Source organism: Talpa occidentalis, unplaced genomic scaffold (assembly GCF_014898055.3).
Source record: "Talpa occidentalis isolate TD23 unplaced genomic scaffold, MPIMG_talOcc4v2.1 talOcc4.16, whole genome shotgun sequence".
In the NCBI taxonomy this organism is placed as follows: Eukaryota; Metazoa; Chordata; class Mammalia; order Eulipotyphla; family Talpidae; genus Talpa; species Talpa occidentalis.
The window spans coordinates 47,382,911-47,410,733 of record NW_023601653.1 but is presented as its reverse complement, the minus strand read 5'-3'; the positions used below and the strand labels follow the sequence as shown (position 1 = coordinate 47,410,733).

Here is a 27,823-nt window from a genome sequence, read left to right as displayed (position 1 = left end):
TTTCAGGAGAGCTTTGGCTATTCGGGGTTTTTGGTGATTCCATATGAATTTCATCAATAATTGTTCTATTTCTTTGAAGAATGACATTGAAATTTTTATTGGAATAGCATTGATAGATTCAATGTTTTATTTATTCATTTTTCTTACATCTTTGTTAACTTTTAGATAGTATTTGATTTCTCCCCTCCCCAGTCCCACCACCACAGCACCTGTGACCCATCACCACAGTCCCCTGTCCTCTTCTTTCACCTATTTTGACACCCCTCCCTCCCCCTCCCTGATGTATGCTGCCTATGGTCAGCTTGCAAGTTTTGTCTTTGTTTTTTTTTTTCCAACACTTTGTTTGGGTTCTTAGTATTCCACATATAAGTGAAACCATCCACTCTTTATCTTTTCTCTCTTGACTTGTTTAACTTAGCATAATACCTTCCAGCTCCATCCATGTTGCTACAAATGGCATGAGTTTATTTATTTTTATCACAGTAATATTCCATTGTGTATATACACCACATCTCTTGATGCATTCATTTGTTTTTGGGCATTTATGTTGTTTCCATATCTTGGCTATTGGAAACAGTGCTGCAATAAACATAGGAGTGCAGTTTTCCTTTTGAATTAGTGTTTTTGTGCCCTTTGTGTAGATTCTTAGGGGTGGAATCACTGGGTCATACGATAGATCCATTTTCAGTATTTTGAGGAACCTCTACACAACTTTCCATAGTAGCGGGACCAGTTTTTATTCCCACCAGCAATGTAAGAGGGTTCCTTTTTCACTAGGTATTCACCTACATTTGGTGTTTCTGTTATTTTTTTTTGTTGTTAATATGTGCCATTCTCACAGGTGTGAGGTTGTATCTCATTGTGGTTTTGATATGCATTTCCCTGATAATAAGTGATGTTGAACTTTTTTTTTAATGTGCCTGTTGGCCATTTGCATTTCTTTGAAGATGTGTCTTTTTAGTTCTCTGTCCATTTTTAATTGTTTTTATTATTATGGCTTTATAGCATAGTTTGAAGTCTGGGATTGTAATACCATCTTCTTTTTAGTCAGGAGGGTTTTGGCTATTTGTGGTATTTTGTGGTTTCATATGAAATTCAGCAATTTGATTCCATTATTTGGCTCCCCTATATTCCTCCTATAAGTAAAGCCAACTGATATTTTTCTTTTTTCCTTCTGACTTATTTCACTGATCATAATCCCTTCTAGCTCCATCCATGTTGCTGCAAATGGCATGAGTTTATCTTTTTTGATTGCTGAATAGTATTCCATTGTGTACATATACCACATCTTCTTGATCCAGTCATCCATTTTTGGCATTTGGGTTGTTTCTAGGTTTCACCTATTACAAATAGTGATGCAATAAACATAGGGGTACAGGTATCCTTTTGAAATAATGTTTTTTTGTTCTTTCGGTAGATTCTAGGAGTGGAATTGCTGTGTCATATGGTAGCTCTATTTTTACTAGTCTGAGGAACTTCCACACAGCTTTCCATAGTAGTTGAACCAGCAGTACAGGAGGGTTCCTTTTTCACCACATACTCGCCAACATTTGTTCTTGCTTGTTTTTTTGATGTGTGCCATTTTTACTGGTGTAAAATGGTATCTCATTTGGGGTTTTGATTTGCATTTCCCTGATTATGAGGGATAGTGAACATTTTTTCATATACATGTTGGCCATTTGCATTTCTTCTTTGGAGAAGTGTCTTTTAAGTTCTTCTGCCCATTTTTTGACTGGATTGTTTACTTTGTTTTTGTTGAGTCATGGAAACTGTAAGAGACTCTAAGATATAAAAGCAATGAAAGAAGGCATGAAGAAATGGAAGAACTTTCTATGTTGATGGATTGGAAGAATTAACATTATTGAAATAGTTATCTTCCCTAAGGCAATACACAGATTCAGTGAAATCTCTATTAAAATTTCAATGACATTTTTCATGGAAATAGAGCAAACAATAATAAAATTTGTATAGTACCACACACACAAAAAAACCCACACTAAACAACCGATATAGCCAAGGCAATCCTGAGACAAAAGAAAAAATAAAGATATCACATTCCCCAATTTCAAACCATACTGCAAAGCAACAGAAATTAAAAGAGCATGTTTTGAACTGAAAACAGACACACAGATAAATGGAACAGAATTGAGAGCCCAGAAGGAAACTACATGTTTATGAATAGTTAGTGAAGGAGCCTAGAGACTACAGTAGAGGAGGGAATGCTTTTTCAATAAATGGTTTTGGGAAAACTGGGCAGCCACATGAAAAAGAATGAAAGTAGATCATTTTCTAACTCCATACACCAAAATTAATTTAAAGTGGTTTGAGGACTTGACTTGGGCCTTAGAAATGTCCTTGGGGATTTGACCCCAATAGCAAAAGGAACAAAAACAAAAACAAACAAATAGGCTACACCAAACTAAAAAGGCTCTGCACAGTGAAAGACAACCTACTGGGTGGGCGAACATATTCACAATGCACACATCCAGCAAGATGTTATTTTCCAAGCTATATAAAGAACTCATATATCTTAGCAACAACAAAAACAAATAGCCCAGTTAATATTATTCTTAGGGGGGGGGGCTTGAATTTTTGAAATGGTAAATGGGAATTGGCTTTGACTTAAGATCCTCAGATGTATTAGCACCTAAGAGCCAGCCCATTCTTTGATGCATGGAAGCCAGGGAATGACTTACCTCTACCTATCAAAGCATTAGATGCATCTTCTCTTTATTTAAGAAAAAAGAGGGCTAGATTATTTAGATTGAAATCAGTTGTTTAGTGCAACTCCTTTCATCAATTACCTTAACTAGAACTTCTGGATAATTGCCCCAGTTTCCATTTTGGTATTTGATAATTCACCTTTATTCACTTCTCAAGATTGTTGAAGAATAACTGATAATTTATTGACAATGCTTGATCCACAGGCTTCCACTAAATAATGGCCTTTTTACCATTAAAGGATCAATGACTAGGAAAAAAATCATGGAATCAGGTTTTGGGTTAAAATAAAAATTGTGGTGTGATTTTACCAGGAAATGAAGAATTTAGTGTAGAATTCTATTACAAAGAATTCCGGAATGTGTATTATGAATTAGGAGTACAAGTAAGGCTTGCTGTTGGTTGAATTTTTTAGCATGGCCATTTATTTACATGGTTACTTAATTTGGTGGGGTGTTTTACAGAGATGGTTTGGAAATTCTTGGTAGGGGTCAATGAGAGCAGATTTCATATTTTCCATAGCAATCTTAGGTAATTTTAAGAGGTTTGCCTAGTCCTCCAATAAGATTACCTGGATCTAGATTCTCTGTACTTCTGAGCAATTGTGCCAAGTATTAAAAGGCTGATGCTCAATGCCCAGCCAGACTGTCTCCGTGCTTTTTAGGAATCTGGTTATTTTATTTTTGCATTCTTTTTTGTGAGGCACTATAGTCTTTTCAAAGCCATGTGTGGACTGGAAGCCTCACTAATTCAAATTATTGTTGTGGGGTCGTTTGCATTAAGGAAAAGTTACTTTTGGTAAAAAAAAAAAAACAAAACGGCAGTTTAGTCATTTGTAATAGACTATTAAGCAGGTTTCTGTCATTCAATTTTGGGAGAGATAAATGGTATCAATGCAAGAAAACTGAGTTAGACTTAACATGTTGGATCCCCCAAGTTGGTGGATCAGGGAGGGTCAGTGAGTTATAGGTAAAATAAGGTATGCTACTAAATTTTGCTGTATTGTGGTATGTCATCCTTCTTTGTTGAAATTAAAACTCTAACTCAGCATGAGAAAGTGATCTTAATGAAACCTCTGATGTCTTTAGAATTTTTAGAATTTAGTATAATAATTAAAGGTCGCTTGATGTCTGAATCAACCAAGTTCCTGTAGAGACCTCACAGAGGCATGATTGCACTAGAGGCGCAGTCTTGTTACCAATCAAGAACAAAATGATATTGCTCTAGAATATAGTGTGGAAGGATGTAGCTAGACATTATCCCCAAGCATCTGTTTTCTTCCCCTTACTCTACTTCCTCTACCTAGAAGGCATCATGAAATTAAGAGCAACGGCTCTTTCTTAGAATAGGGTGGTGCTATACTTTCTAGGTGATGTCTTCTGATTTGCAATCACAGAACATTAAAATCAGAAGGGAGATTTCAGTTTTGTCTCTCTGTTATTGGGTTGGTATCTCCTTATTAAGGTGTGATGCCAATTTGTACTGACTCTTTCCAAAAGAGATAGTTATTTTCGTTTTGGTGTGTAAGAAGAGTGTAAGGAGATTTATGGTTTCAGGTCTTATAGCCAAGTCTTTAACTAAGTTTTAATTATTTTTTATTATGGCATTAAATAATGACCTAGTTTTATTTATTTATTTATTTGTGGCTGTCAAAGTTTTCACTATCATTTGTAAATGAGGCTTTCCTTGTATGGTTATGGTTCTTTTATCAAAGATTAACTTTCTGTATTTGTGTGTGTGGATTATTTCTGGGCTTCCTATGCATTTTTTTTTCTAATACCAAATTACTCCGATTGCTATTACTGTGTACTGTAGTTTGAAGTCTGAGAGCATGAGACTTACATTTTTCTTATTTTCTCTCAGGATTGCTTGGACAATTTTGGGTCTTCTGTGGTTCTATACAAATTTTATAAGGTTTTTTTTTTTTCTATTTCTTTGAGAAAGTCACTGAAATTTTGATAAAATTGTGTCAAATCTGTATATTGCTTTAGGTAATATGGTCATTTATACAAAGTTTATTCTTTCAATCCATGAACATGGGGTATCTTTCCATTTCTTTTTTTTCCTTTGATAGAGTTGTTACCGGCACCCAGCAGCTTCAGTGGTGGAAGCTGCTCCTCATAACTCAGTAACTACCTTTATGTCAGTGTGGCAGCTACTTCTCAGAGACCTTTTATCTAACACTGTACTTCCTGGATCGTGGAATGGACCAATCAAGTGCTACAGGGTGATTGGCAAATGGTCCAGTCAGCCACAGGATTGAAAAATAGTTCAATCAGACTTGTGGGTGGGGCACCCTGCAAGAGCATTTAAGCCAGGGTCAGAGGGCGCAGAGGGGAGACGACACCAGCTCTGAGGAGAGTTGATGCCAGCTCCTGAAGAACAGAAAGCCACTGACGCCAGTCCACGAACAGGAGAGAGGATGCCAGCCCCTGAAGAAAAGAAGATGGTTCCAGCCTCCGAAGGACGAAGAAAGAAGGGGAAAACTCTGTTCCTGGCTTCCAAAGTAAGAGGAAAAGAAGCATGCTGCAGCCGACCTCCAAGGAGGGAAGAGAAGCCCCAAGACCTCTGTCAGAGACTGGGCCTCTGGTCATGTCTCTGACATCACCTAAAAGGAGCACCAAAGACCCTGGGCCTGGTGTCTCGAAGAGCTGATTGTTATTGGTATAACCCAACAACTCACAAAGACACTGGGTTCTCTGACACTGCCTCCAAGGAACCAGTTGTGACCATCACTACTGGCCAGTGCTGACCATCACTGATGCTATCTGGGTGAGAGAGCCGCCACTTGTGGATACAGTAAGCTCTTTGTTTTCCCTGTTTGTAAAATAAACTCATGGTGTTCCTGGAGCCTTAGGTCTCTTGCAATTGTGCACGTGAATGAGAACTGACAGACAGTGACCTGTCCTCTTATTGGGCACTGTCCTTTGTTTGGCCATAGCCACAGGCCCCTGTTGCGTGGGTGTTGATTGCTAGAGCGTTGGTTTTGGCTTTTGGACTTGTGGGGCTTTTTGGTGGCTCTCTTGTCTCAGAGCCCTCACAGGTGGGTGGCTGTTCTATCCTTCCCTCCAGCTCCTGCCTTTTTGCCCTTTTGTACTCTGCTCCTGTTTCAGGTTCTTACAGTTTTCATTGTATCTCCTCCAAGGTATTTGTTAACTTTATTCCCAGGTATTTCATCCTTTATGGTGCAATTTAAAATAGGTTTGTTTTCTTAATTTCTTCTTCTTCTAACTCACTGCTTGCATATATAAAAACAACATGTTTGTGTGTATTGATTTTGTAACCTGCTATTTTATTGTATTAATTTACTATTTATAGAATATTTATAGAATATTGTATTAATTTACTATTTATAGTTTTTTGATATGGTCTTTAGGATTTTCTATGTATATTTGGAGTCCTTTTATGTGTCTTTTTCTCACCCAATTGCTCTGGCTAGGACTCCCAAAACTATGTTGAATAATAGTGGTGAAAGTAGATATCCTTGTTTTGTTCCTGGTCATAGGGAAAAAACATTTTCAGTTTTTCACCATTGAATGTGTTGTTGGGTATGGGTTTGTTATATATGGCCTTTACTATGTTCATCTTATTCCTATTTTATGGAAGGTTTTTACATTAAATAGGTATAAATAGGTGTTGAATTTTGTAAAATGCTTTTTTCAGTGTCTACTGAAATGATCATATGATTTTTATCTTTGTTTTAGTTTGTGTTGAATGATACTGATTTGCACATATTGAACCATCTTGCATGCCTAGAATGGATGCCACTTGGTCATGACGGGTGATTATCTTAATATCTTCTTCAATTTGATTTGCTAAGATTTTGTTGAGGGGTTTTGCGTGTATGTATTTAGTAATGTTGATCTATAGTTTTCTGTGTTTTGTCCGTGCGTGGTATTATACCAAATTAATTTAAAATGAACAAGCAGTATACAGTTACAGAAATAATTGTGATAGGAATCATTTGAAAGAATATGGAGAGGCTTTAGTGAAGAAAGAATCTAGCAGGACTTTGAAAGATGAGTAGGATTTGTTTGGGCAGAGAAAGGGGATAGGTAGTCCAAGAAGAGGGACAAGAACACAAAAAGCACAAAGTCAGTTTGAAGAATAATGACTAGACCAGTATTATTAGGTTATTTGGAAACTGGGTTATTCCAATTCAATTGATTAAGGTCTCTGAACTTCTCAGGTGTGAGGTGTTTAGGGTAGAGGGACCACAGTGATTCTGTCTGCTGTTTCATCTTGCACAAAATTCACTGTGCACAGGTAGAAATAGGACTTAACGGTAGCGGCTTCTGCGCCGTGTTGTGTTTTGCAGGCCGTTGCGTTTACTTATTAAGAACATTGTTAAGGACAGTTGGGAGTAACTTCTCTCACATTAAATAAACGTGAGTTGATGGTGTGCAGGGCTATAGAGAAACAGTGAACTTCAGAAAGTGGTCAATAAGCAAGATCAATGAGAAGCGCAAGCATGAACTCTGGGAACAAACCCTTGGACATTATAAAGGTGACTGTCAGAGGTGTACGGGGTTGAAGATCGGGAATGGCTGAGATACAGAAAACAGCGGCGTCTGGCTATTAAAAGTGAAAAAAGCCGCGACCTGGGTGAGATCCCCCGCTTCTTTGAACCCAGACACCTTGACTGGGCCCCACCTTTGTGACGTCGCCGGCCAGCCTCAGCCTCGGCTCAAGCCTCCGCGAGGGCGCAGGCCAGTGGCCCCGCGGGGGCGGGCGCAGGGGCGGGAGCGGGGCCATGGCTGAGGCAGCCCAGACCGGTGGCGAATCCAAAGGCACCGAAGGGAAAACGCAGCAGCCCGTGGAGAAAACCCCGGGGGGCGCGCCGCGGCGGGAGCCGCGCTCGGTGCTGAAGGTGTCCCAGCTGCTGCTGCGCGCCATCACGGCGCACCGCGGGCTGACGCTGGCGGCGCTGAAGCGGGAGCTGGGGAACGCCGGCTACGAGGTGCGCAGGAAGTGCTGCCGCCACGCCGGGGACGCCGCCAGGCCTGACACGAAGGGCACGCTCCTCCGGGTGAGCGGCAGTGAGGCCGCCGGCTACTTCAGGGTCTGGAAGATTCCAAAGGCGAAGAGAAAGCCCGCGCGCCCGAGGTTCGAGGAGGGCACCCGCTCTCTGAGGAGGCCCCTCGCGGCGTCGCGGGGCCAGCGGAGGAGCCCCGCGCGGCGCAGAGCGAGGAAGGCCCGGGAGGCGCTGAGGCGCAGGAGGGTGGCCTCGAGGGCGCGGAGAGCGAGGGCCAGAGCCAGGGAGCCGGCGCGCTCCAGAACCAAGGTGGAAGCGAGGGCCAAAGTGGACGAGGGGCGAGGACGAACCCCAAAGGAGGACGTCAAGCCTCGGACCCGAGAGCAGAAGAGACCAAGCACGAAGGCCCGGGAAGAAAACGAGAAACCGGTAAGACGGACCATCCAGAAGCCAACACAGACTAAAAATGACCCTTCTTCTAGCGGGCAAGGGAAGGCCCACGACTCGAGGACCACTCGCTCAAAGACTTACCCTAAAGCCGAGAGTCCTCAGACTGCGAACGGGAACCCCTAGGGTGGGAGCAACTTTCTTCCCTCCGGGCACAGATGCCTTTTCCCCATTGGGTCCGAAGAGGGTGGGCGGCTCCCAAACTCATTAAATGGAAAGCTATTTACAAGACCCTCCCACCACTTTGTGTCTGTTTCCTCTTTGCTGCAGCGGAAGGGAAAAGGTGAATGTGGAGGTGAGCCTTCTTTGGCAGGGGCACTGGGGTGAAGTGGGGGACAGAATTGAGGTTTTGTTCCTGCTGCAGAAGCCAGGAAAAGACCTTTGCTAAGAAGAACACAGGTAAAAGAAAGTCAGCCACTTCACAGGTTTAGACAAATAATGTTCACTCAAGGTTGGACATTCTAAGAAATCCATATTGAATTCTGGGGAGAAGGGCATGTAGAGACATGGGGGCTATCTTTCAGTGGGGCGGCTAGATTGATGCAGTGTTCTTAACAGAAATTCCTTTTAGGAAAAAAGTCCCTTCTCCTAAAATTGATTGTAGTTTTTGCCCTGACTTGTTAATTTATTTGAACTTTACTATTTGGTTAAATGAGAGTGTTAAAGCATCTAGCACAGGATAGATGGTTATCACTGAGAGCTGACTATAAGTATAAATAGTTGGTGGTGGGGTGAGATAATGTACCATACTAGAAAACTAGAATCAGTGCTTAGTGACACCACAATTCTTGGTAAAGTTCTGCCACTCTGTCCTCAGCTGAGTTATTTCACATTCATGGACGTGTTTGCCTTCTCTCTAGAACAGCTGGAGTTGATCAAGGATGATTTTAGGACATTCGGTAAAATAAGGGGGACTTAACATGGCATATACTTTGCTGGACAAAATTCAGTAAGGGAATTACCAACTGGGGAAGTACAAACTCCTAGCAGGATGTGATTATAAAGAAACGGGGAAGGTTAGATTATGAATAGGTAGTTCTTTTGCTGTCCTTGAAAAGCAACAGTATCTATTGAGCACCATTTACCAAATAATGGAGCTGACATGATTTCTTTTAATTGTGAATGCAGGGGTTGAGAACAGCGTGGTAGTTCTCATGCGGTAGACCGTGATGAGACTCACAAAATGGTTCCTGGGAAAGTAAGAACAGTTGCTCATTCATGGGAACCCACTTGGTGTCTTCAACTGAAGCCAAAGGAGTAGGGGAAAGGGGAGCATCTGAAACGGGCTTTTTAAAAGAAGTGAGTGTGAAGGCAGAACATGGTAAGGTGTTAGAATAACCTGGATGCATTTTCATAGTATTCCTGATCAAGCTTTTTCAGGAGAGTCTGGCATCTTCTGGAAGGGAGATGTGGGTATGCATGTTTAAGAAAAAAAACTGAAGTGATGCTAATATTCACCTCACATCTTTACATGAGAATCACTATTGTAAGCCCATGGAAAGCTGAGTAATAGCAAAATGCTTGCGGCATCTCTCATCTATAGATAATAAGAACTTTGAAATGTCCACCTGCTGAAATTAGGTTTAGTGTGCATTTGAATTGTTGGTGAAGGCAGAATGAGGGAAACAGAATCAGAAAGGAGGGAATCATCTGAAAAGAGGCAGTGAGATATATTGCCTATTGAACACAATTAGAACAAAGCGAACCAAATGCCCTTATGATAGCGACATGAATCCCTCTTGTAGTCCCAGAATGTTTTTACCTAAAGAGCCATATGGTGTAGAGTTAGAAAAACGTTTTCCCCAAGACAGTATGGAAAGGCAACAATTTGTTTTCTAGATTTCCTAAGAATGTTTACACTTCTGTTTATGATGATTTCTTTCTTAAGCAAACTTCCATTCATTTATGAGATAAACTTACCAATTTATTAAGTATGAGACACTGATTTTCTATAGTTAACAATGGTTATTGAAAATTATTTTTTATTTATAAGTTTTAGGGTGATTGTACTCCTCTGAAATATAAGAAATGAATTTAATTCATTGCAGGCTATCCATGTTATCTAGATCATAATGCTGTCTGGGTATTGTGTGGAAGGAATTTATAAGTGCCTGAAAGAGGGACTTTTGTTGTGAATAAAGATGGATGAAACATAATCCCTATTTTTCCATGAGCATATTCTAGTGGCATATTTGGATATCAAATTTAGTTAGAGCAAATAATATTTTGACATCAGTTTTTCCTTTCTTTTTATCTTAACCACCTAGTGCAATCAGAAATTGTTGGACTTTAATGTTGTAACAAACCTTAGATGCCCTCTAGCATCAAATAACTGATAGTTCTTGAAAAAAAAAAGTTAACGGAAATAACAAATGGTCTTCAAAAATATGAAAAAGCTGAAATTTTTTTCGTAAGAAAAATGCACATTAAAACAAGTTAGTATTTTAATTTAATCAATTGAGCAAAGATCCAAATGTCTGAGAACCCACTTACTATAGTGAGGCTGTGGGGACACAAGCTCTCAGACTGTGCTAGTGGGGCTGTAAATCTGCATGATCCCAGTGTGGAGGGGATTTGCAGATATTCTTTGAAACAGCAGAACCACTTTTAGAAATTTATCTTTTAAATGTAAATATATTTGTGAAATGACATGTCCAGGATATTTTGTGCAGTGTTGTAGTAACAACAACAACAAAATGGTAATAATCTGAGTATCATTTGGGGGTTAAACTGTGATGATTTCATACAGTAACATAGCATGTTGCAAAAAGAGGGAGATTCTTTCCATATTATGACAAGCGTCCCAAGGCACAATAAGTAAAAAAAAAAAAAAAAATCAAAGACATTGAAGATACCATACTATCTGTGTAAAATGAAGGAAAATATACCTCTTTGTAATTGTACAAAGAAAGTATAGATGGATACAAACGGAAAACTAAGTTATTCTCTACTATAAGGGGAAAGTGATAGAAATTCTAGGGGACACACAGAAATGAGACTCTGGTATACCATTTTTGTATTTGTTTCAGAATCTCATAAACTTTAATATGTTCAAAAAGGTAGAAATCTCCATGCAGTTGTCAATTATTGCTTTTTCATTTATAATGTGGTTTGTACTTTTGCATGAATTATTTCATTTCACCTTCACCTTGATTTCTAAGATAGATTTTACACGAAAAAGCTAATGTTTAGAAAATGTGGAATTTTCTTTAAAGATTTATTTATTTATGCATACAAGATCTGGGGTATAGGCCAGAAGTGTGTGTGTGTATGTGTGTGTGTGTGTGTGTGTGTGTGTGTGTGGGAGGTTGGTGTGAACAAAAGTGGGGAGTCAAACAGGCAGATTGACTGAAATATACTGCTGAGGGGAGTAGCGGGTGAGACAGGAGAGGTCTGCTGCACCATGTGTGTTAGGTCCCTGGCTGGGGATTGAACTTGTGCTGCAGTGGCTGCGGATAGCTTCATATGCCAAGACTTAACCCCTTGCGCCACCAGGGAGGCCTAAATGTGGAATTTAGAAATTGACTTTTACCTGTAAATCCATTGCTCTCTCTCATACTGTCTTCACTCCAGTTATAGATGTTGAGCGGGGGACTCATCAGCTACTCGTTAATTCTATAAGGCATCTTATGTTGGTAAAGGTCAGAACTTTAGAATTCATTTCTACAGTGTTTTAATGATTTAGAGTTTCTTGTGTGGCAGTGTTCTCAAACACATTTTGGATGTGTGTGTGTGTGTGTGTATGTGTGTGTGCTATTTTCAGAACATGCAAACGTCTCCATTTGTCAGTGATTTCAGAGCAAAAGAACCTCTCCTGTTCCACTGGGGAACTGTAACATGTTAGGGCTGCATGTTTGGGCTGGAGGTCACTCCAGCTGAAATCTTAGTGCTAGCAAAGGCAGAAATAGGGATTGTTTGGGTAGGGGAACCATGTTAGGAAAAGGCTTAAAAATGAAAATGATCTGGAAAAGAGAAATAAAAGACTGAGGAAGTGTCAGCACGAGGCCTTGAATGATGCTGAGAGAGACATTGGAAGGAGATGTAGGAGAAGGAACTGAAGGTTTCAGCAGCCCACTGGAGTTGGACGACCATTGCCGTGTTCTGTGTCTCTCCTTCCCCTTTGGTCAGTTCCTTCCCTCCTCCCCTATTTGTCTGGGGAAAGAGCAGACTTGGCAAGAGTATTCCTGCCAGTGACTTGGGGGAGTATGAGTGAAAACAAGAATACAGGAAGGACAGAAAACATGGAGGCAATAAAACAGCCTGGCTGGTGTTCAGAAAGCTGGTTAGAGGCGTTTGAGGATCATCCCTTAAGCAGTAGGCTGGAAGCTCTTTAAGGCAATTCCACTGGAGGAAGATGAAAGTCTTTGGGTTGCACTCAGGTGCCCACACCTGAGACTCTGGGGGACATGTTAGTGGGTCAGCAGCTGGCAGTTTCCCCAGCTTTTCCATTTTTCTCCTGTGCTTTTGATATGCTCTGTCAGATATACATCCTCTTCATCCTCAAAGGTGAATGCGTCTGGTGGACCTGGTTCCTGCCCAACCCTATCATATGTGCAGATACCTCTGCCTCCCCAACAATCTTCAACTGCTGGGAATTTGCCTTAGGAGGTCAATTTGCAGGCACCACCACCTCAGGCTCCAGACTTGAGCTCACCACTAAGGGTGCTGAATGACCCTGAGACAGAGATGCTGCTTAAATCTGTGACCTATACTATCTTGCTGACCTCACCCTAGGCACAGCCCTGCACATGAATCTGCTGCCAGTCCTCTTCCCCCCACCTCTAGGTTGGATTTAACTGGGGGAGCAGTATCTGGGAGCCAGGACACTAAGAAAGAGGCAGGGAGGCCTAATCTGAAGCATCTGAGGTTTATGTTGCAGTAAGGGTTGTAAGGGGCTTGTCTTACTCCCCCAGGAGCCATCTGGTGTTCCCTACTCTGTTGCAGCCTTTTTATCAGTAGAGAAGAGGTGAGAATGGAGGGGAGAACTGAGAGAGGAAATGAGTGACACAGTCAATATATCACATCCTTTATTCGACTCACAGGGACCACATAGAGTATATTATAGATCCCTAATGATACAGACAAAGGTCCCCTGTTGGGCAATCTGTAGCCCATCAAAGAGAACCAAGCCAGACAACAGACAGAGCTGTTGGGCTACATAGCAAGTGAATAGATGCCCCAAAGTTTCTTGGAAGGGGTGCCTTGGCACAGGGTCATGAGGCATGGCAGAAAAGTGGTGGCAAGGGAGGACTCAGCTGTGGAACACGGTGAGTAGAGACCTTGCTCATACTTTGTCTCCCAAACCTAGAACAGTCAGCTCCTGGCACATGGTAAGTATGCTAAAAATGGCCTGTAGAATTGAGACTATTTGAAGAAGCCAAAAGAGATAGGAAGGATTGAGAAAATCAAAATAATAGAATGTGGAAAGCCATTTTGGAAGCTACCTGGTGGGAAGGAAGGCCTGAAGGGAATGCAGTAAAGAGCCTGGATTTGGCAGGTGGTGAGTGGGCTCAGAATGGAGTGGAACTGGCCAGTAGCTTGAAGAGGGAAACTGTAATGGAAAGAGAAGGAAAAGGATTAAGTAGATTATCTAGGTATACCGTTCCCTAGGCAAAGAAAATGTCAAAACAAACCAAACAAACTGAAAACCAGTGATGTGGAAGAGGCTGCTTATTGGGGAAATAGAGGTGGCAACAGGAAAGAGGGGGGAGAGCTGCAGGCCAGGGGCTGAAGTGCAGCCATGCTTTTCCACCTTAGGGCAAAGTGCCCCAAAGAGACTTATGTCCATTCTAGCCTTCTGACCTTGAAAAACCCCTTAGGAGTGGAGGATTTACAACTGCCAGTCCAATCTGTCCTATGGGTGTGCCCAGGAAAGGAGGAGGCAGAGGGCTAGGGCCTGCTCCTTCATGTGCTAAGAGGATGCATTTTTGACTTAGGCACCCCAGCTTCATTGGTTACAACCTCTACCCTTGCAGACAGACTCTGGAGTCCACCAGCTTATGTCACATCTGACTAAATTAGCCTCGTTCTCTCCCTCCTGTGTCCTGGGGACTTTCTGATGCTCCTACCACTCTTGCCCATAGGGCGGGCCAAATCTTGGATCGACACCTCTTACACAGCACCTTACTTAACTGGGTTTCATTGCAATTGGGAGGTTGGACAACTTGGGCCCTTGAGGGTTTGGTACACAGGTCTAACTCTACCTCTTTGCTGAATACTCTCCTCCTCTCAAACCCTCTTGCCTCCAGGGCAACTCATTGGGCCTAGAAAAGGATCAGGTAACCACTGACAGAAGGACCATTTTCTTGGAGGTCAGTTTTTCAGTTTTACTATGAATTTCTGCTCCTTTTTTGGCCTTTCGGATTTCCGACTCATGAATTCTCATTGCCCATTTTACCAACCAATCATAGTAGCTTCGTAGTTGACCCACCAGTTATTGAAATTTGGTGACTAACCCAAATCTTTTCACTTATTTAAGGAACCCAACTGAAGAACTGGCCTAGAGAGGTTACAGGAAATAAATCTGACAAGAGCGAGTATAAAGATTCCTCCTCTCCCTGTTTGAAGAGGGTAAGGTACTGACTGAAATGGAATCTGAATCTTGTAGCTAGTGGTTCTCAAGCTTTTAGCCTGTCTCAGCTATCTCAGAAAGCTGTGAAAAGGCTGACTGCTAGAGTCCTCGGTTTCAGTTTTTCTTGTTCCAGTCTAAGAATTTGCATTCCTAAAGGCAGGATAAAGAAAAATACTGAATGATATCACTTAGAGAGAAAAAGCAAATGGTCAAAGACAAACTTTAAAACAACCCTTGATAGCTGACCATGGATCTGGCTTTCAGAAGGGGAGGTGGAGGTGAGGGGTGAAAAAGTGGGGGGAAGTGCTGTGGGTGTGGTGGGAGCCCTATGCTGACTCCACCTGAGGGGCTAAACCCTAGGCTGTCAAAACACTGACTAGGATATAAAATACTGCCACTTTAAGGATTAAAGAAAAAAGCAAAGACTTAGAAAATATATTTAGTTCTAAAACAATATATTTAGTTCTAAAACAATATATTTAGTTCTAAAACAAGTTCCCAGCTGATACTGAAGTTGCTGATTCAAAGACCACATTTGAGATGGAGGCAAAGTTAGCACTCCACGCAGCAGAAGGAGCTTTTGCCAGCTTAGATCTCTAAGAGGTCAAAGAAAATAATTCATTTTTCTGGTATTGCCCAGTTCCATTCACCCCCTCCTAGTGTATCATTTTCAATAGAGATGGAAAGAACCTGTCTTCTGATACCTCTGGTTCTGTGTCAGGCTCACCTTGCCCTTGATGCTGTGATTACAGGAGTGCTGGAAAGGGAAGGTTTTTTGTCTCAAATGATTACTCCTTTAACTCCGTGAAGGCATAATATCACATCTTTCACTTTTACTATCAGATCTGAAGCTTAAAATGAAATAGCTCTGGGAATAGCTAATTCTTAGGGTTATATTCACCAATGTCAGGGTTATATTCACCAAAGATACTTTGATGGGATGGAAACAGGAAGGTATTTGAACCCCAAATAGGGTATAGGCACCAGAGGGAGAAAGGTGACAAATTCCTGAGGATGGATTTCTCTTTTACACTTTGCCCCCAAAGAACACAGAGACTTTTTTTTTAAATTTATTTAAAGGGTTGATAAGGTGGCTACATGGCATACGGGAGCTGGGTAAAAGATAGGAGTCTGAGGTTGATTCCCTGTGGGAAAAATCATTCAACTCTAAATACCCATCCAATCACTGTTGTTTTATTTTTTAATCCAAGGGAAGTGGTGCTGGACAGAGGTAGAGAAGACAGTGGTGCACCAGAATGAAAAGGGTCGCCCCTTCCGCAGAAGACCCTTAAGACTCCATGATGTTCTTCAGCTGGGTGCAATGACTGTACCTACACTTTGGGGGCTTCACTTTCTATCCTCACAATTACTAAGGCAGATCAGAGGCTAGGGTAAACGTGGTTATTAGGAATTGTGACCTGACAGTAAGGAGAATCGCTCCTGTACATTTGTGACCTGGATTTGTCAGCATATCTTTTTTTTAAAAGAGTATTGTGTAAACAATATGCTCTGGTCATTAAAGACCAGACTATTCTTATACCCTACTGCCTCTTTAGAACATTTACTGATCCCTGATTTGTACTTTTTGACAAAATATTAATATATAGTGAGTCAGGGTAATACCCTTTCTTTGACGCCAGTTTAGTGATTCCTGGATGGGCTCTAAATTTGTATGCCAAACTGAGTGAACTGCTAATATCTATTTTCCTCCAAATTGAAGTTCTGGTTTTCGTTAGATTCTGAAATGGTCTATGATCCAAAATGGGTTCTGAACCGTTGTTTACATAATGCTGATCTGCATCAATAAGGCATAGTGGGATGATAAAATAAATTATATAAGCCAATCTTACCCCTGGAGTCCAATACCTTCCTATTCCCTGGAGCCTCTCCTAATACTGATCCTAAAATGTTCCTGTCTCTGAGGACCTAGGACAAGGCCACCTTACAAAAGACTGGCCATTTTGCTCTGTTCATAGGAATGTGAGCAAAAGAAGAGCATTTCAGGTAAAGAAGGAAGGCTGCTTTGAGCAGCAAAAGGGAAGTGGGACTGGGTTGCTCATCATATGTACTCTAAGAAGATTTGTTAGCAAAATGAGCCCATTTTTAACTCCATTTAGGTCTAAGGAGTTGCGATTCCCCAGTTTTCCCCAAGCAATCGGACAGTCATTAAGCTAGATTGTTGGAGCTCACTTTTGCCTCTGTGGTTGAGAAATTAATGTGTTTGGGGAAAAAATAAAAACAACAGAATCTAAGCACTGGAACGGTAATATCCCACTTTCATTCTCTGCTCTCCTCCACTTCCTCCCTAGCCCCAAACTGCTATTACATATAATTTTTAAATTATAGGATTGATATTAATACATTATCAATGAAGAAAAACAATGACCAAATCATCAACTAACAGATGCTAGAATACTTAGTAAGTCCCGGAGTTGAGTCTCTGCGGACACCTTCCCAGAACAGGGAGGAAAACCAACTGGAAAGCTCATTACCCTGCGTCAGCTGAAAAGCTAAACATAATCATTCCCCCTAAAGTTCTTTCTGGGAGACTGAGATCCTCCAGTATTCTGCCCCCTTGACAGAGGCAGTCAAGGTCAAACAAGAGTGATGACAACAACTGGCACATACTGTGATCCCTGCCCTAATTTCCCAGCTCTTTAAACAAGACAAAAACCCCACTCAGCACCAAGCTTCCTTAGGTACCTTGCTTGCAATCAGTTAAGAAACAGTTTATCTCACTGAAGATCTGTTTCCTCTCAGGCAAAAATAATCTGTGGCCCAGACAGAGCTATAGCTCTAGTTGTTTTGATGTGACAACTGGGGAGACCTCAACTTCAACATTGTAACCATTACTGATCCTTTCTACTAGGGCTCCCTTAATTGTTCAGCTTACTTTCTATCTTAAAACAACAAATAAAGCCCTATATAATACCCACTACCCTCTTCCCAGAACACAGCCCCTAGAAAATCTAGCTTGTACAGATTGTACTTTGCATGCTTTCATCAAAGACCCGGCACACAGATACACAGACACATAAAGACACAGTCAAGAGGAGATGGGTCTGTTCAAGAAGATAGTTTTTTTCTTCTGTGTGGGTGTGGGTTACTTGGGGATATAAGATCCATCTCTCAGTATTCTAGCTTGCTCTCTCAGCTGGATAAATGTATGTGTAGGATGAAAGGAGTTGGAATAGAGGTAAAAGGTTAATGTTTCTATTTTTCAGTGGGTGGGGGTGAGCAGTGTGGACATGTACTGGATGATTGGGATAAAGGTGATGGACCCACACAGGAATGAGGTTTGCCCCTCATCTATCACTGGGATTAAAAAAGGGGGGCTCTGAGTGCCTGATCACCCGTTCCTTCTTTGCCCTTTAACCCAGTGGTCACCAGAGTGTTTCATAGAGTCACTAGTTCTGTGCGATGTTAGACAGAAAGGATATTGAGGCCAAGTACATTTAGGAAACACTACACTAAAAGAGGCTTAACAACTTGCTTTCCTGCATGTTTTCAGAGCATTTTATATGCTAATATGGGCTTCCTCTCTATCATGTAATAGTTATAATATGCAAAGGCGCTACTCAAAATATCAAACAACTGGCATGGCACAGGCTCCAACCAGTCAGAATGGGCCTGTGCCGTAAACTGCTGGGTTATCACTGCGCCCTGGGTAATCACTGCGGGCGTAGGCCCATCGCAGTATGCACTGTTTCCCAAAACTTCTCCCCTGAAGAACTCTATTTTGCATGGTATCTCACAGAAGTGGTGAGAAATGCTCTGGTCAATGCTGGGACCTCATCTCTTGAGGGATGGGGTCAGGGGTCATGGTTCTGGCCCTTAGGACGCAGGAAATGGGTGGCTCTGTCAGAGACTCCTGGTAGCACCGACAGATAGATGTGAGCATAGCTGCAGCAAAAACAGATTTCAAAAGACAGATGTCCCTCTGTCCCAGCTGCTCCGAGGACTCTGTCCCTGGTGAGTCAGCAGGTGCCTGTCCAGGTGATGCTTACGGCCGAAGCTCTTTTCACAGCGAGGGCACTGGAAGGGCTTCTCCCCGGTGTGGGTCAGCCAGTGTCTCACCAGGTGGTGTCGCCGGCCAAAGCTCTTGCCACACTCAGTGCACACATGGCACTTTGGCACTGGTGGGGGACGCTGCCGTTTCCGAGCCCCAGGGCTCTCTTCCCCCTCTTGGCCCTTGCAGGATTTGCCTTCAGCGTGCACTCTCTGGTGGCTGGCCAGGTGGGAGTTGCATCGGAAATTCTTGCCACACTCAGAGCACCTGCTGGGTTTGTCATGGAGGTGAGTTTTCTGGTGCCGGATCAGGTGATGTCTTCGTCCAAAGCTCTTCTCACATTTGAGGCAGCTGTAGGGCCTCTCCCCAGTGTGTGTTTGCTGGTGCCTGGCAAGGTGGGAGCCCCACACAAACTGTTTGCCACATTGGGGACATGTGTGGGGTCTTAATAGGGAATCCATCTCTGTACCACAGAGAAGGTTGGAGAAGCTATCTTCCTGAAGAAAAGGTGGGCCCAGGAGCATTCCTCTGGAGCCCCTGGGCATGGAATCCCAGCTCTCATCCTGCTCTGGGTTCCAGAGAACAGTTTCTTCGGACACGCTAGATAACATTTTGGGAGGTTCTGCTTCTAGTTCAGGGGTATCCCCCTCATGCTCACTTCCGTCTCCTGTGAAGAAGGGAAAATACACCACAAGAGGGAAGTCATAAGACAGTACCCCAGGGCCCAAGTCAGAGGGAGGTTGTATGATGCATGTCAGGAGTCAAACCTTGGCACAGAAGGGCTGGGAGAACAGAATCTAATGTACTAGACAGTGCAAGAGGTAGAGGTTGCCTAGGCTTAGGAGGCAGATTACCCAAATTTGAATCTCAGCTTTCCTACTTAACTTTTGTAAGCCTACATTTCTTCTTCTGTAAATGAGGATAATTATAAGAGATGTTATTAAATAATTAGCATAGTACCTGTTCATAGTAACTGATTTATTATCACTGTTTATCCAGCCCTGTTTCTAGTATTAATCATCATCTCTGTGCCCACATATAGATGGGGAGAGTTAGTGAGCTGCAGCCACCTCAGGTGGGTGAGCCCCATCAGCAGCACTAGAGACCCCATGGATGGCATCTTCACAAGGACAGGAGGCTGAACAAAAATACACTGTTCTATTATGTTAACATATTTAATTTTCACAATAATTTATAGATGAGGAAGCCAAAGACAGGTTAATTACTTTCCCAGAGTCTCACAGGCATGGTACTAGATTCAAATCCAAATTTGGTTCCAGAGCCTGCCCTCTTAAACCATTTTACAGACTGTCTTGCTTTTGAAGAAAAACCTTTAGACAGAGGAGAGATTAGAGAGAGATGTAATAATGATGATTCTCCAAGAGGGTTGGAGGGAGTGGCTGAAAGTCTATTCTAGGTCCTCACCTGTGTATGTGACCCTCAGGATGTCCCTCTCCTCTAAGTCCTGGGGGTCAGGGACCCATTGTTCTTCCACTCCTTCTAGTTGAGAAAGCATGTCCAGTTTGGGAATTGGAAATCCTGCCCATGGGAAAGGAAAATAGTGATGTCAAAAAGTTCCACTATAACTTTATTTCTGGAAAAAAAAAAAGTTTCCTAGATTACTCCTTGAAACTCTGAATAAAACAATGCCAGATACAGAGGACTGTTTCTCACCTCCCCCATTTCTGTTCGCTTCTCTGTTTCAGAAAATCACTCTCCTCTCCAATGAGTCTGTTCTTTTCTACTTAAATTTCAAATATTTTCAGCTCAACTCTTTTCTCTGATCATAACTAACTTCTGAATACAGCTGCCCCATCCCTTGGACTCCCCTCTCCCCCTAGATGGTCACTAAGTTTCTAAGGATTCTGTTCTATCTCTTAGATGTCAATTCCCAACCATCATTCAACATTACTTTACTATTATTTAAAAAAAAAATGTTACTTCACTTCTATTCTCTTTAGATTACCCCTAGTGTCCTTTTTCTGGTGGAAGCCCTGATAGACTCCTAGCCAAGGAAAGGATCCTAGACAGATACTATCTAACAGCCCTAGAACAGATGGCTCCATCCTCCCAGAGTACAGTGGCTCAAAACATCATGCTTACTTAGAGAGACCACTATCCCACAGTTTTCCTGCATGACATATTCTCCATAAAAGTCTGTCTGAGAAGGGTCCAGACTCCGCCACTCCTCCTGAGAGAAGCACAGTGACACATCCTTGATGGTTACCAGACCCTGAAACAAAATACAGCATCATCTGTCAGCAGCTATTTCTTAAGGAAAATGTGATCTCAGTATGTAAAATAGAGTTAGTAGAGGAGAGAGTTCAAGAAAAAAAACTCTAGAAGAAATATTCTAGATTCTCTGAGTAGGGCACATAGTTCTGGTAAAGGGGAAGAGGTAAAGGCAATGGTCTCTAGAGGAGTTTCCCAAATGGGACCCTGAGAAGGAGGCAACATAAACTCATAGCTCTCCCTGTAGTTGTCTGCCTACTCTTTCCTCTGCCTTACTGTTTTCACTGCAGAAATTGCACTAGCTCCTCCTTCCTCTACTTGACCTTTCCTTTTTCTATCTATACAAAATGATACAAATAGAACATTCTTTCTTGCCTCCCCTCTATCATGCCATATCCTTATCTTTTCAGGCAACATAGTATGGGGGTTAGGAGCCCAGATTCTAGAGCCAAATGACTCCTAGTTCTGTCACTTATTAGCAGTATGGCCTTATGCAAGTGCCTTAATCACTTCCTGTGCTAATTTTCTCATCTGTAAGATGTGGATAACTGAGCTTCTCTCAGGATTAAATGAATTTACATAAAGCTCCCAGAGAACAGCACAGAAGGTAATACCACTATTGTTATTAGCTTTCCATGGATCTCCCATTGCCTTCTGAATCTAAACCTATTTTTTTCCTGAGGCTTAGCCCATTTACATCTTTCCCTTCTATCTTTTTTTCCATAAATGCTCTATTATCCCCCTAATCCTGTCAACATTATATCTTCCAAGCTCCTTCAGATCTTTTTTCTCTAATCTTTCAGATTCATTTCTTAAAGGACATTAATTATTTTTATTTTTTTAAAAAGATTTTATTTATTCATGCATACGAGAACTGGGGTCCAGGCCAGAATGCGAGCAAGGGAGGGGGTGAGAGGATTCACCAGAGACATAGTGGGGAGCAGAACAGGCAGATCTACTGAAATACAGCGGATGAGACAGGAGAGGTCTGCTGCGCCATGTGGGTCACCTCCCTGGCCAGGGATCGAGCTTGGGCTGCAGTGGCTGCGGATTGCTTCATTGTGCTGATGCTTAACCCCTTGCGCCACCAGGGAGGCCCCTAATGAATTATTTTTAAAACCCCTCTGTGGATAGCACAGCCATCCATTAAAAAAACCCAACCCTCAAGGAGTACCCCTCTCCTCATATGCCTCCATTTCATTTTTTCAAAGATATTATGAATCCCTGGGAAAGGGATAAGATCTGTTCAGTTGTCAGATGAACATATCACCGGTGAAATAATGAATCAATGGGATGGTGGCTATCGAAAAGCAGTACGATGAGACCTGGGAGAGGCCAAGGGAAGCACACAGCCCACCTGTGATCCGGCTGCAAGAAGTGCAGCTGCCATCTCCCAATCTCCGGTGCTCCCTTCCTGGGGAACAGCAGGAACCCAGGGAGCCGACTGAGCTGGTGAAGGTAGAAAGGAACCATTAGAGATGGACCATCCAACCCTTCACAATAAGAGCATGAGCCCACTTTAGAGGGGCTTAAGAGTCACATATTTTCCTGTCTTGCCCACTGGTAAAACTCAATATAAGAGAAGAGACCTTTACTCAAAATGGTTATTAAGGTCTCAAGTGTTTTTTGTAAAGCTTCACGTCACCCACCTCTACTAGACTAGGTATGAGTTGAATTTATATTATTTGAATGCGACTTTCATCTAATAAAGTGCATCTTACATGGTGTACTCTCCAACAGTAATCAGTGTTGCTATCTCTTCCCTTGTCTCCCACATTCAATATTACTAACCATGCACTTGCAGCCATGTGGAGGGCATGATTATGCAAAAAAATGGAAGAAGGTCAGTTACATGGTTTGAAGAACCCAGGAGCTTCTCATATTCCTGTGAACAGGGCCCAGAAAAAATGGACTAGGCCTGGTATTTGTTAGGCTGTTCAGTCCATGGCAATTCTGGAATTTTTAACTCTTTTTGAATAGAGATTAGGAGACCACTCTGCATTAGGCCTCTCACACCTCCCCTCTTGGCTCTCACCCTTTTCCTGAAGGATCTGTGGCTCCTCTTCAAGGTCACAGCACAGGTGCTCTAGTGGCCCTTGGGCTGCTCTCCACGGCCCCTCTTCCTGGCTTCTCCTTTCCATGTGGGGCTCTGCTCCATCCAGCTGGACATTCATTGATTCCCATCCTGTCCCCAGGGCTGCTGTCTGTTCTGAAAGCATTTTTGCTACAAACCCAAATTGTGACCTGGAACAAATTCATATCAACTGTGTCCATGAAAACAGAAAGGGGTGATATTCCTAAGAGAGTTATGGAGAACAGACCTGGGGATAAAAGATTAAACTGGTTAAGAGGCGATTGATGGAAGATGAACTTCAAAATTTTTATGTGTTCCAATGAACTGAACCCGAGTCAAGCTTCCTGGAGGAACTAAGAAATTATCAGATGCTTCCTACCAAAATCAGTAATGGCTATTTTGGGGCCCTTATGGTAAAAACAGAATGCTGAGGGTTGGAAGAACATCCGGGGGAAAAAAAAAAAAAGGCAGTCCTGAAAATTCAAAACTTTCTATTTAATTTCAACCACTGAAAATAAATTAATGTAAGGAAACATGCAGGAAGTGATGCACACAGAGTTGCAGTCAACAAAAATAGATATATATCACATATAAGATTTTCTGCCACAAATAACATTCTCATCAGTTAATCCAGAATGGAATGGGTATTACAAGTACACACCAGCCAAAGGGTTGTGTCTGTGTCATGAGCACACACCTCTTTTATGAGTCCAACCCAAATGCCTCCCTTAGGACAAGTCTCAGCAGAGAGACAGGTAAGCTTTCACTCTGATATAGAAAATGAGAACTGGTAATAAATACGCTAGAAAGACAAGTAACTTGGATAGCAGAGGTACGACTCCAAAGCAGCCCTGACAGATAAGAGAAATTGTTAGTTCATGAGGAGCTAATGTATAATTGGGAAAAATAAAAAAGAACAGAAAGACTGTGGACCAGATGGAAAAAGAGGAAGCAGTTGCTTCTAATGCGACCCCAGGTAAACTGACAGCCCCATGATTTGAGACACAGGAAAGAACATCAGAGCTCGTTTGAAAAATATATTCAGTTTTGAAGGGTATGGAGAAGCCAGAGTGTGTTCACTGGAATAAACAAAAATGAAGAAAAATTGGAAATTTGGCCATTGGGGAAAAATTAAAAACAGGATGTAGTTGCCTCCCTCCCTGCCTTGGAAAGAAGGTTGATGTATCATACCCCCCGTGAACAAAAAGAGAGATCTTCTATTTCTATGCAGAGCTTGTGATTGCAAGAGAGGAAATATAGGTCAGACAAAACGATTCTTAACAATAATCCTGTAGTACACAGGACCCGGATATGGGCTCCGTTTTCTTTGGACATCTCAGGAGCAGGACAGGACAGGCCGCTGTTCTGTAATAGGAACCCCTCTGCCTTACCGCCAAGAAAGTCAGACTGCAGCGTTCTTTCTGCTGGGTATTATTAAACTTTCGTAACTCATTGAAAGGCATCCAAGAAAAAGGTGAGAACCTTGGTAACTACCCTGGCTCCTTCACATCCATTCCATTCAAGAGTAAGTGCAAGACCCCGTAAGCCCAGGATAGGTAATGGCAGATACCAAGTTATTTATTTTCATAACTATTTGTCTTTGACAAGAGGTAGGTGGGAAGGCTAATGCACAGCAAGTCCAAAAGAAACCCAAGGATGCCTCATGGGACCTTCCTTGACTAACTTCCAGCTTAGGAGGTTTCCTCTTCATGGAGATTTCTCATGAGAAAGGAAAATTCCTTATAAAGCAACAGGGGGAAACTTTCATTTTAGCTCTCTTCTTTGAATTCCAGTCCCTGTATTTGTCTCATTTTTATCAACAAGGCACCAATTTAGCTTTTTTACTGGAGGTCTTCCTTGTTCTCTACTTCCTTTCCCAAATCCCCAGGACTTGACCTCTGGCGCACTATCTGGACACCTAGTTCAACCCTATTCCATCTCCCCAGCAGCAGGGGCCCTTGGTGGGAAGTTTTTCCTGCAGAGCCTATTGGGCCAGGTATCATGCCTTTCCTGACCACTGGCAGAAAACTTGTGTAAAGTGCTGGCAAAAATCTCTGCCAACAAGGGATAAACGCCTGTTCTGTCTGCATTTCCTAAGATGTTCCCTCTCAGAGCCAGCAGGGCAGTCAGGGTGTCAGCCATAACCTGGTTTCTCCTGGCTCTGAGGTGATCCCTGGTTTAGTGGACACGAGGTTCTAGGGCTTTCATTTCCCGGATTTCTCACACATCTGGGGGCCTGACACCTGCAGAAGGTATTTTTTTCCATAGGAGCGCGTTTGGGCGGAGAAAGGGCCCCTGTTCTCTAAATGAGCAGCCCAAGGGCACAAGGACCGGCCGTGTCCTGGGGAGGATTCTGGTCCCGGCCGCTGGCGGGCGTGGGCGGGACGGGCGCCCGCTCGGGAATGAGGTGGCATCTTCCTCCTGTCACCGTACTCTAGGGGAGTGTCAGGTTTCAGAGAATCCGAGAGGCAGAACCCGAGCAGGGGAAGTGAGGTCAAAAATAAAAAAAAACAAAAAACAAAACAAAACCCACACACACAAAACAAACAAAAAAACCAGGTTTCCCCAGAATTGGGGCAAGAGCAAGTGAGGAGAAAGGAGCCGGGGTGGCCTGCGCGCGTGACAGCGGGAGCTCCCCGCGGGGCCTGACAGCCGCGGGGCCGGGGGCGCCGGGTGAAGCGCAGGCACGGAATGTCAGTGGGTCGAGCCCCGGGCAAGGCACCCACCGAGGCCGCATCCACCCTCCTCCCCTCCCCGGGAGCCCGGGCCGCCGCCGTCCGCGCCCAGCGTCCCTCCCTCGGGCTGCAGCTCCCTCCCGCCGGGCCCACTCACCCCGCTCCGCTTGGCCTGCCGCCCGGTGCCTCCCTCCGGGGCGCCGCCCGCCCCTCCCCTCGGCCCTGCGCGTCGCGGGAGCAGTGGGCCGCGGAGCCAGCGGCGGGCGGAGACGGCCCGGCGGGCGCGGCGGGGCGGGGCGGGCACAGGAAATCCCGCCCGCTTCCGGGGCTCGGCGGCGGCGCGAAGGGCTGGCGGGGCGGGGCGGCGGCCTGGGCGCCCGGGCCTGCTGGGGGAGGGCGCCCCGCGGCCCCGCGGCCCCGCGGCCCCGCCGGGCAGTCCCTGACCGCTCTTGGACCCGAGCCCGAGCTCGCGGGGTCCTGTGCCGGCGGGGTCCTTACTCGCGCGGGCATTTAATGTCCGCTCCTTATTTGACAGTCGCTGTGAGAGAGATTTCTCCCGACGGCAGTCTGGAATTCCTCCAGCAGCATCCTTCTGGGTTTTAGGGAGCGAATATAAAGGGCCCGAGAAGACATTGAGGTGGAATCACAGATTCGGAATGAGGGACGGTCAAGTTGACTTGAGCAAGCGGCATTATGTGAGTGGATCTCACAGCTGCCTTGTGCAATTTGTGGGAGACTCTGGAAGCCAGTAACGGTTCTTTATGTGACTAGTCCAACTATATTTGTGGCAACATACCAGATTAGAAGACTTTACTTAGCAAAATGTGAGAACGCTAATAAGCATTATTTTGGATAGCTTGGGTTAAATATAGTGTTGACATTAATTTCACCTACTTTATCTTTTTAAATATGGCTACTAGTATTTTTTTTTTAATTATATATGTGGTCTGCATTGTATTCCATTGGGGAGAGCTGCTTCCAAGCATTAAGATGGATTTGACTGGAAAAGCTTAGGAAGGCCTACAAAATAGACTGAACATGTTGCCATTAGACTATAATCTTCAAACCACATCCATTGGTTCATCATCGACAATTCCATAAAATTTTATTTTATAGACTTAAAAAAATAAGTGACTCAATTAAGGTCCTAGGTGACATACATTTCTTTAATATATATTTCGGTTTTGCTGTTTGCCAGGCACTGTAAATGCTGGGAGTCAAAAATCATAAAGGAATTGTCTGTGGATTCAAGGACTCAGTCTGTGGAAACATGTCAACCCATATTTGCAATGACGTGTAATAGATGCTTAAAAGGAGTAGTATCTCCTACACTAGGACCAAAGAAGTTACCATGTATGGGAGTGTTAACTGTAAAATCAAGTCCCAAGGATACTTAGACAGAGTTATGGTCAACCCTGGAAGTGTTAGGGAGAAATGATGTCCTGAGCTAATCCCATACAGGCTTTGTGGACTCCACTCCCACTCCAGACTAAAGCCATCAAGACATTGGGAAAGACAAATCCCGTCACCACCAAAGGGAAGGTGGCTGGGACCTGAGGGTGGAGTTAAGCAGCCAGGTTGGATATAAAAACCAAACATGTGGGCCTTGGGCGGGCTAGCTGTTGCTTGCCTCCTGGCTTCAAGGCTCCTGGCTTGCAGCCAGCTCTCAGAGTGCCATTTTGGGATTCCAGATGGGCGGATCGGGTAGGACGCATTTAAAACTTTGTCTCCCACTATTCTCCCTGAGCAGTACATTTCCTCATTTCCCCTTCCTTTGTAAATAAACCTTTTTATTAACCTTTCGTGTGTGCCTTCTGTAGAGCATTGAAAAGTCCTTTTAAGTGCGTGGGTGAGGACCCACAGTCAGGCACCCCGTTTTGTATTGGGGCTGCCCTATAACAGTTTGGCGCCCAACGTGGTTTCCAAGTTACACCCATGGTTGACCAGCCCAAAGTAACATTCCTTGCGTTGGTCACCGTAAGCACACTAGTTCTGCAGGACTCGCAGTGTAATATTTGCCTCAAGTCCTGAAAAGTTTGTCTTTTCCCCTGTGTGTACAGCCTTTTTGGGTGCATTTTTGATTCAAATATGGCCTCAACCATGAGCATATACAGTTTCA

The 27,823-nt window shown here is 43.3% G+C and overlaps 2 protein-coding genes and 1 long non-coding RNA gene across 5 annotated transcripts; 2 read left to right on the top strand and 1 right to left on the bottom strand.

Annotated features, from left to right (window-relative positions):
* The first annotated feature begins 5,086 nt into the window (after positions 1 to 5,086).
* Positions 5,087 to 8,402, top strand: LOC119246954 (testis-specific H1 histone). Its single transcript, XM_037513190.2, has 3 exons — positions 5,087 to 5,227; positions 5,835 to 5,866; positions 7,396 to 8,402. The coding sequence occupies exons 1-3, from the start codon at positions 5,087 to 5,089 to the stop codon at positions 8,267 to 8,269; spliced, it is 1,047 nt and encodes a 348-aa protein (XP_037369087.1). The 3' UTR covers positions 8,270 to 8,402.
* A 3,151-nt stretch (positions 8,403 to 11,553) lies between these two features.
* Positions 11,554 to 18,005, top strand: LOC119247589 (uncharacterized). The gene is made up of 3 exons (XR_005125781.2): positions 11,554 to 14,454; positions 14,622 to 14,713; positions 15,926 to 18,005. It is a non-coding gene; the product is annotated as an uncharacterized LOC119247589 (long non-coding RNA).
* ZNF641 (zinc finger protein 641) lies at positions 13,701 to 25,931 on the bottom strand. 3 transcript variants are annotated; one of them, XM_037514143.2, is made up of 6 exons: positions 25,862 to 25,931; positions 22,991 to 23,199; positions 22,313 to 22,404; positions 20,827 to 20,956; positions 20,149 to 20,262; positions 13,701 to 19,390 (listed from the first exon to the last, which is right to left on the bottom strand). In XM_037514143.2, the coding sequence occupies exons 2-6, from the start codon at positions 23,172 to 23,174 to the stop codon at positions 18,636 to 18,638; spliced, it is 1,275 nt and encodes a 424-aa protein (XP_037370040.1). In that variant the 5' UTR covers positions 23,175 to 23,199; positions 25,862 to 25,931; the 3' UTR covers positions 13,701 to 18,635. The 3 variants fall into 3 exon arrangements, with proteins under 3 accessions (XP_037370040.1, XP_054552288.1, XP_037370041.1); XM_054696313.1 differs by having other exon boundaries at positions 22,991 to 23,276; positions 25,862 to 25,882; XM_037514144.2 differs by lacking the exons at positions 22,313 to 22,404; positions 25,862 to 25,931 and having other exon boundaries at positions 22,991 to 23,023.
* Positions 25,932 to 27,823: the final 1,892 nt, after the last annotated feature.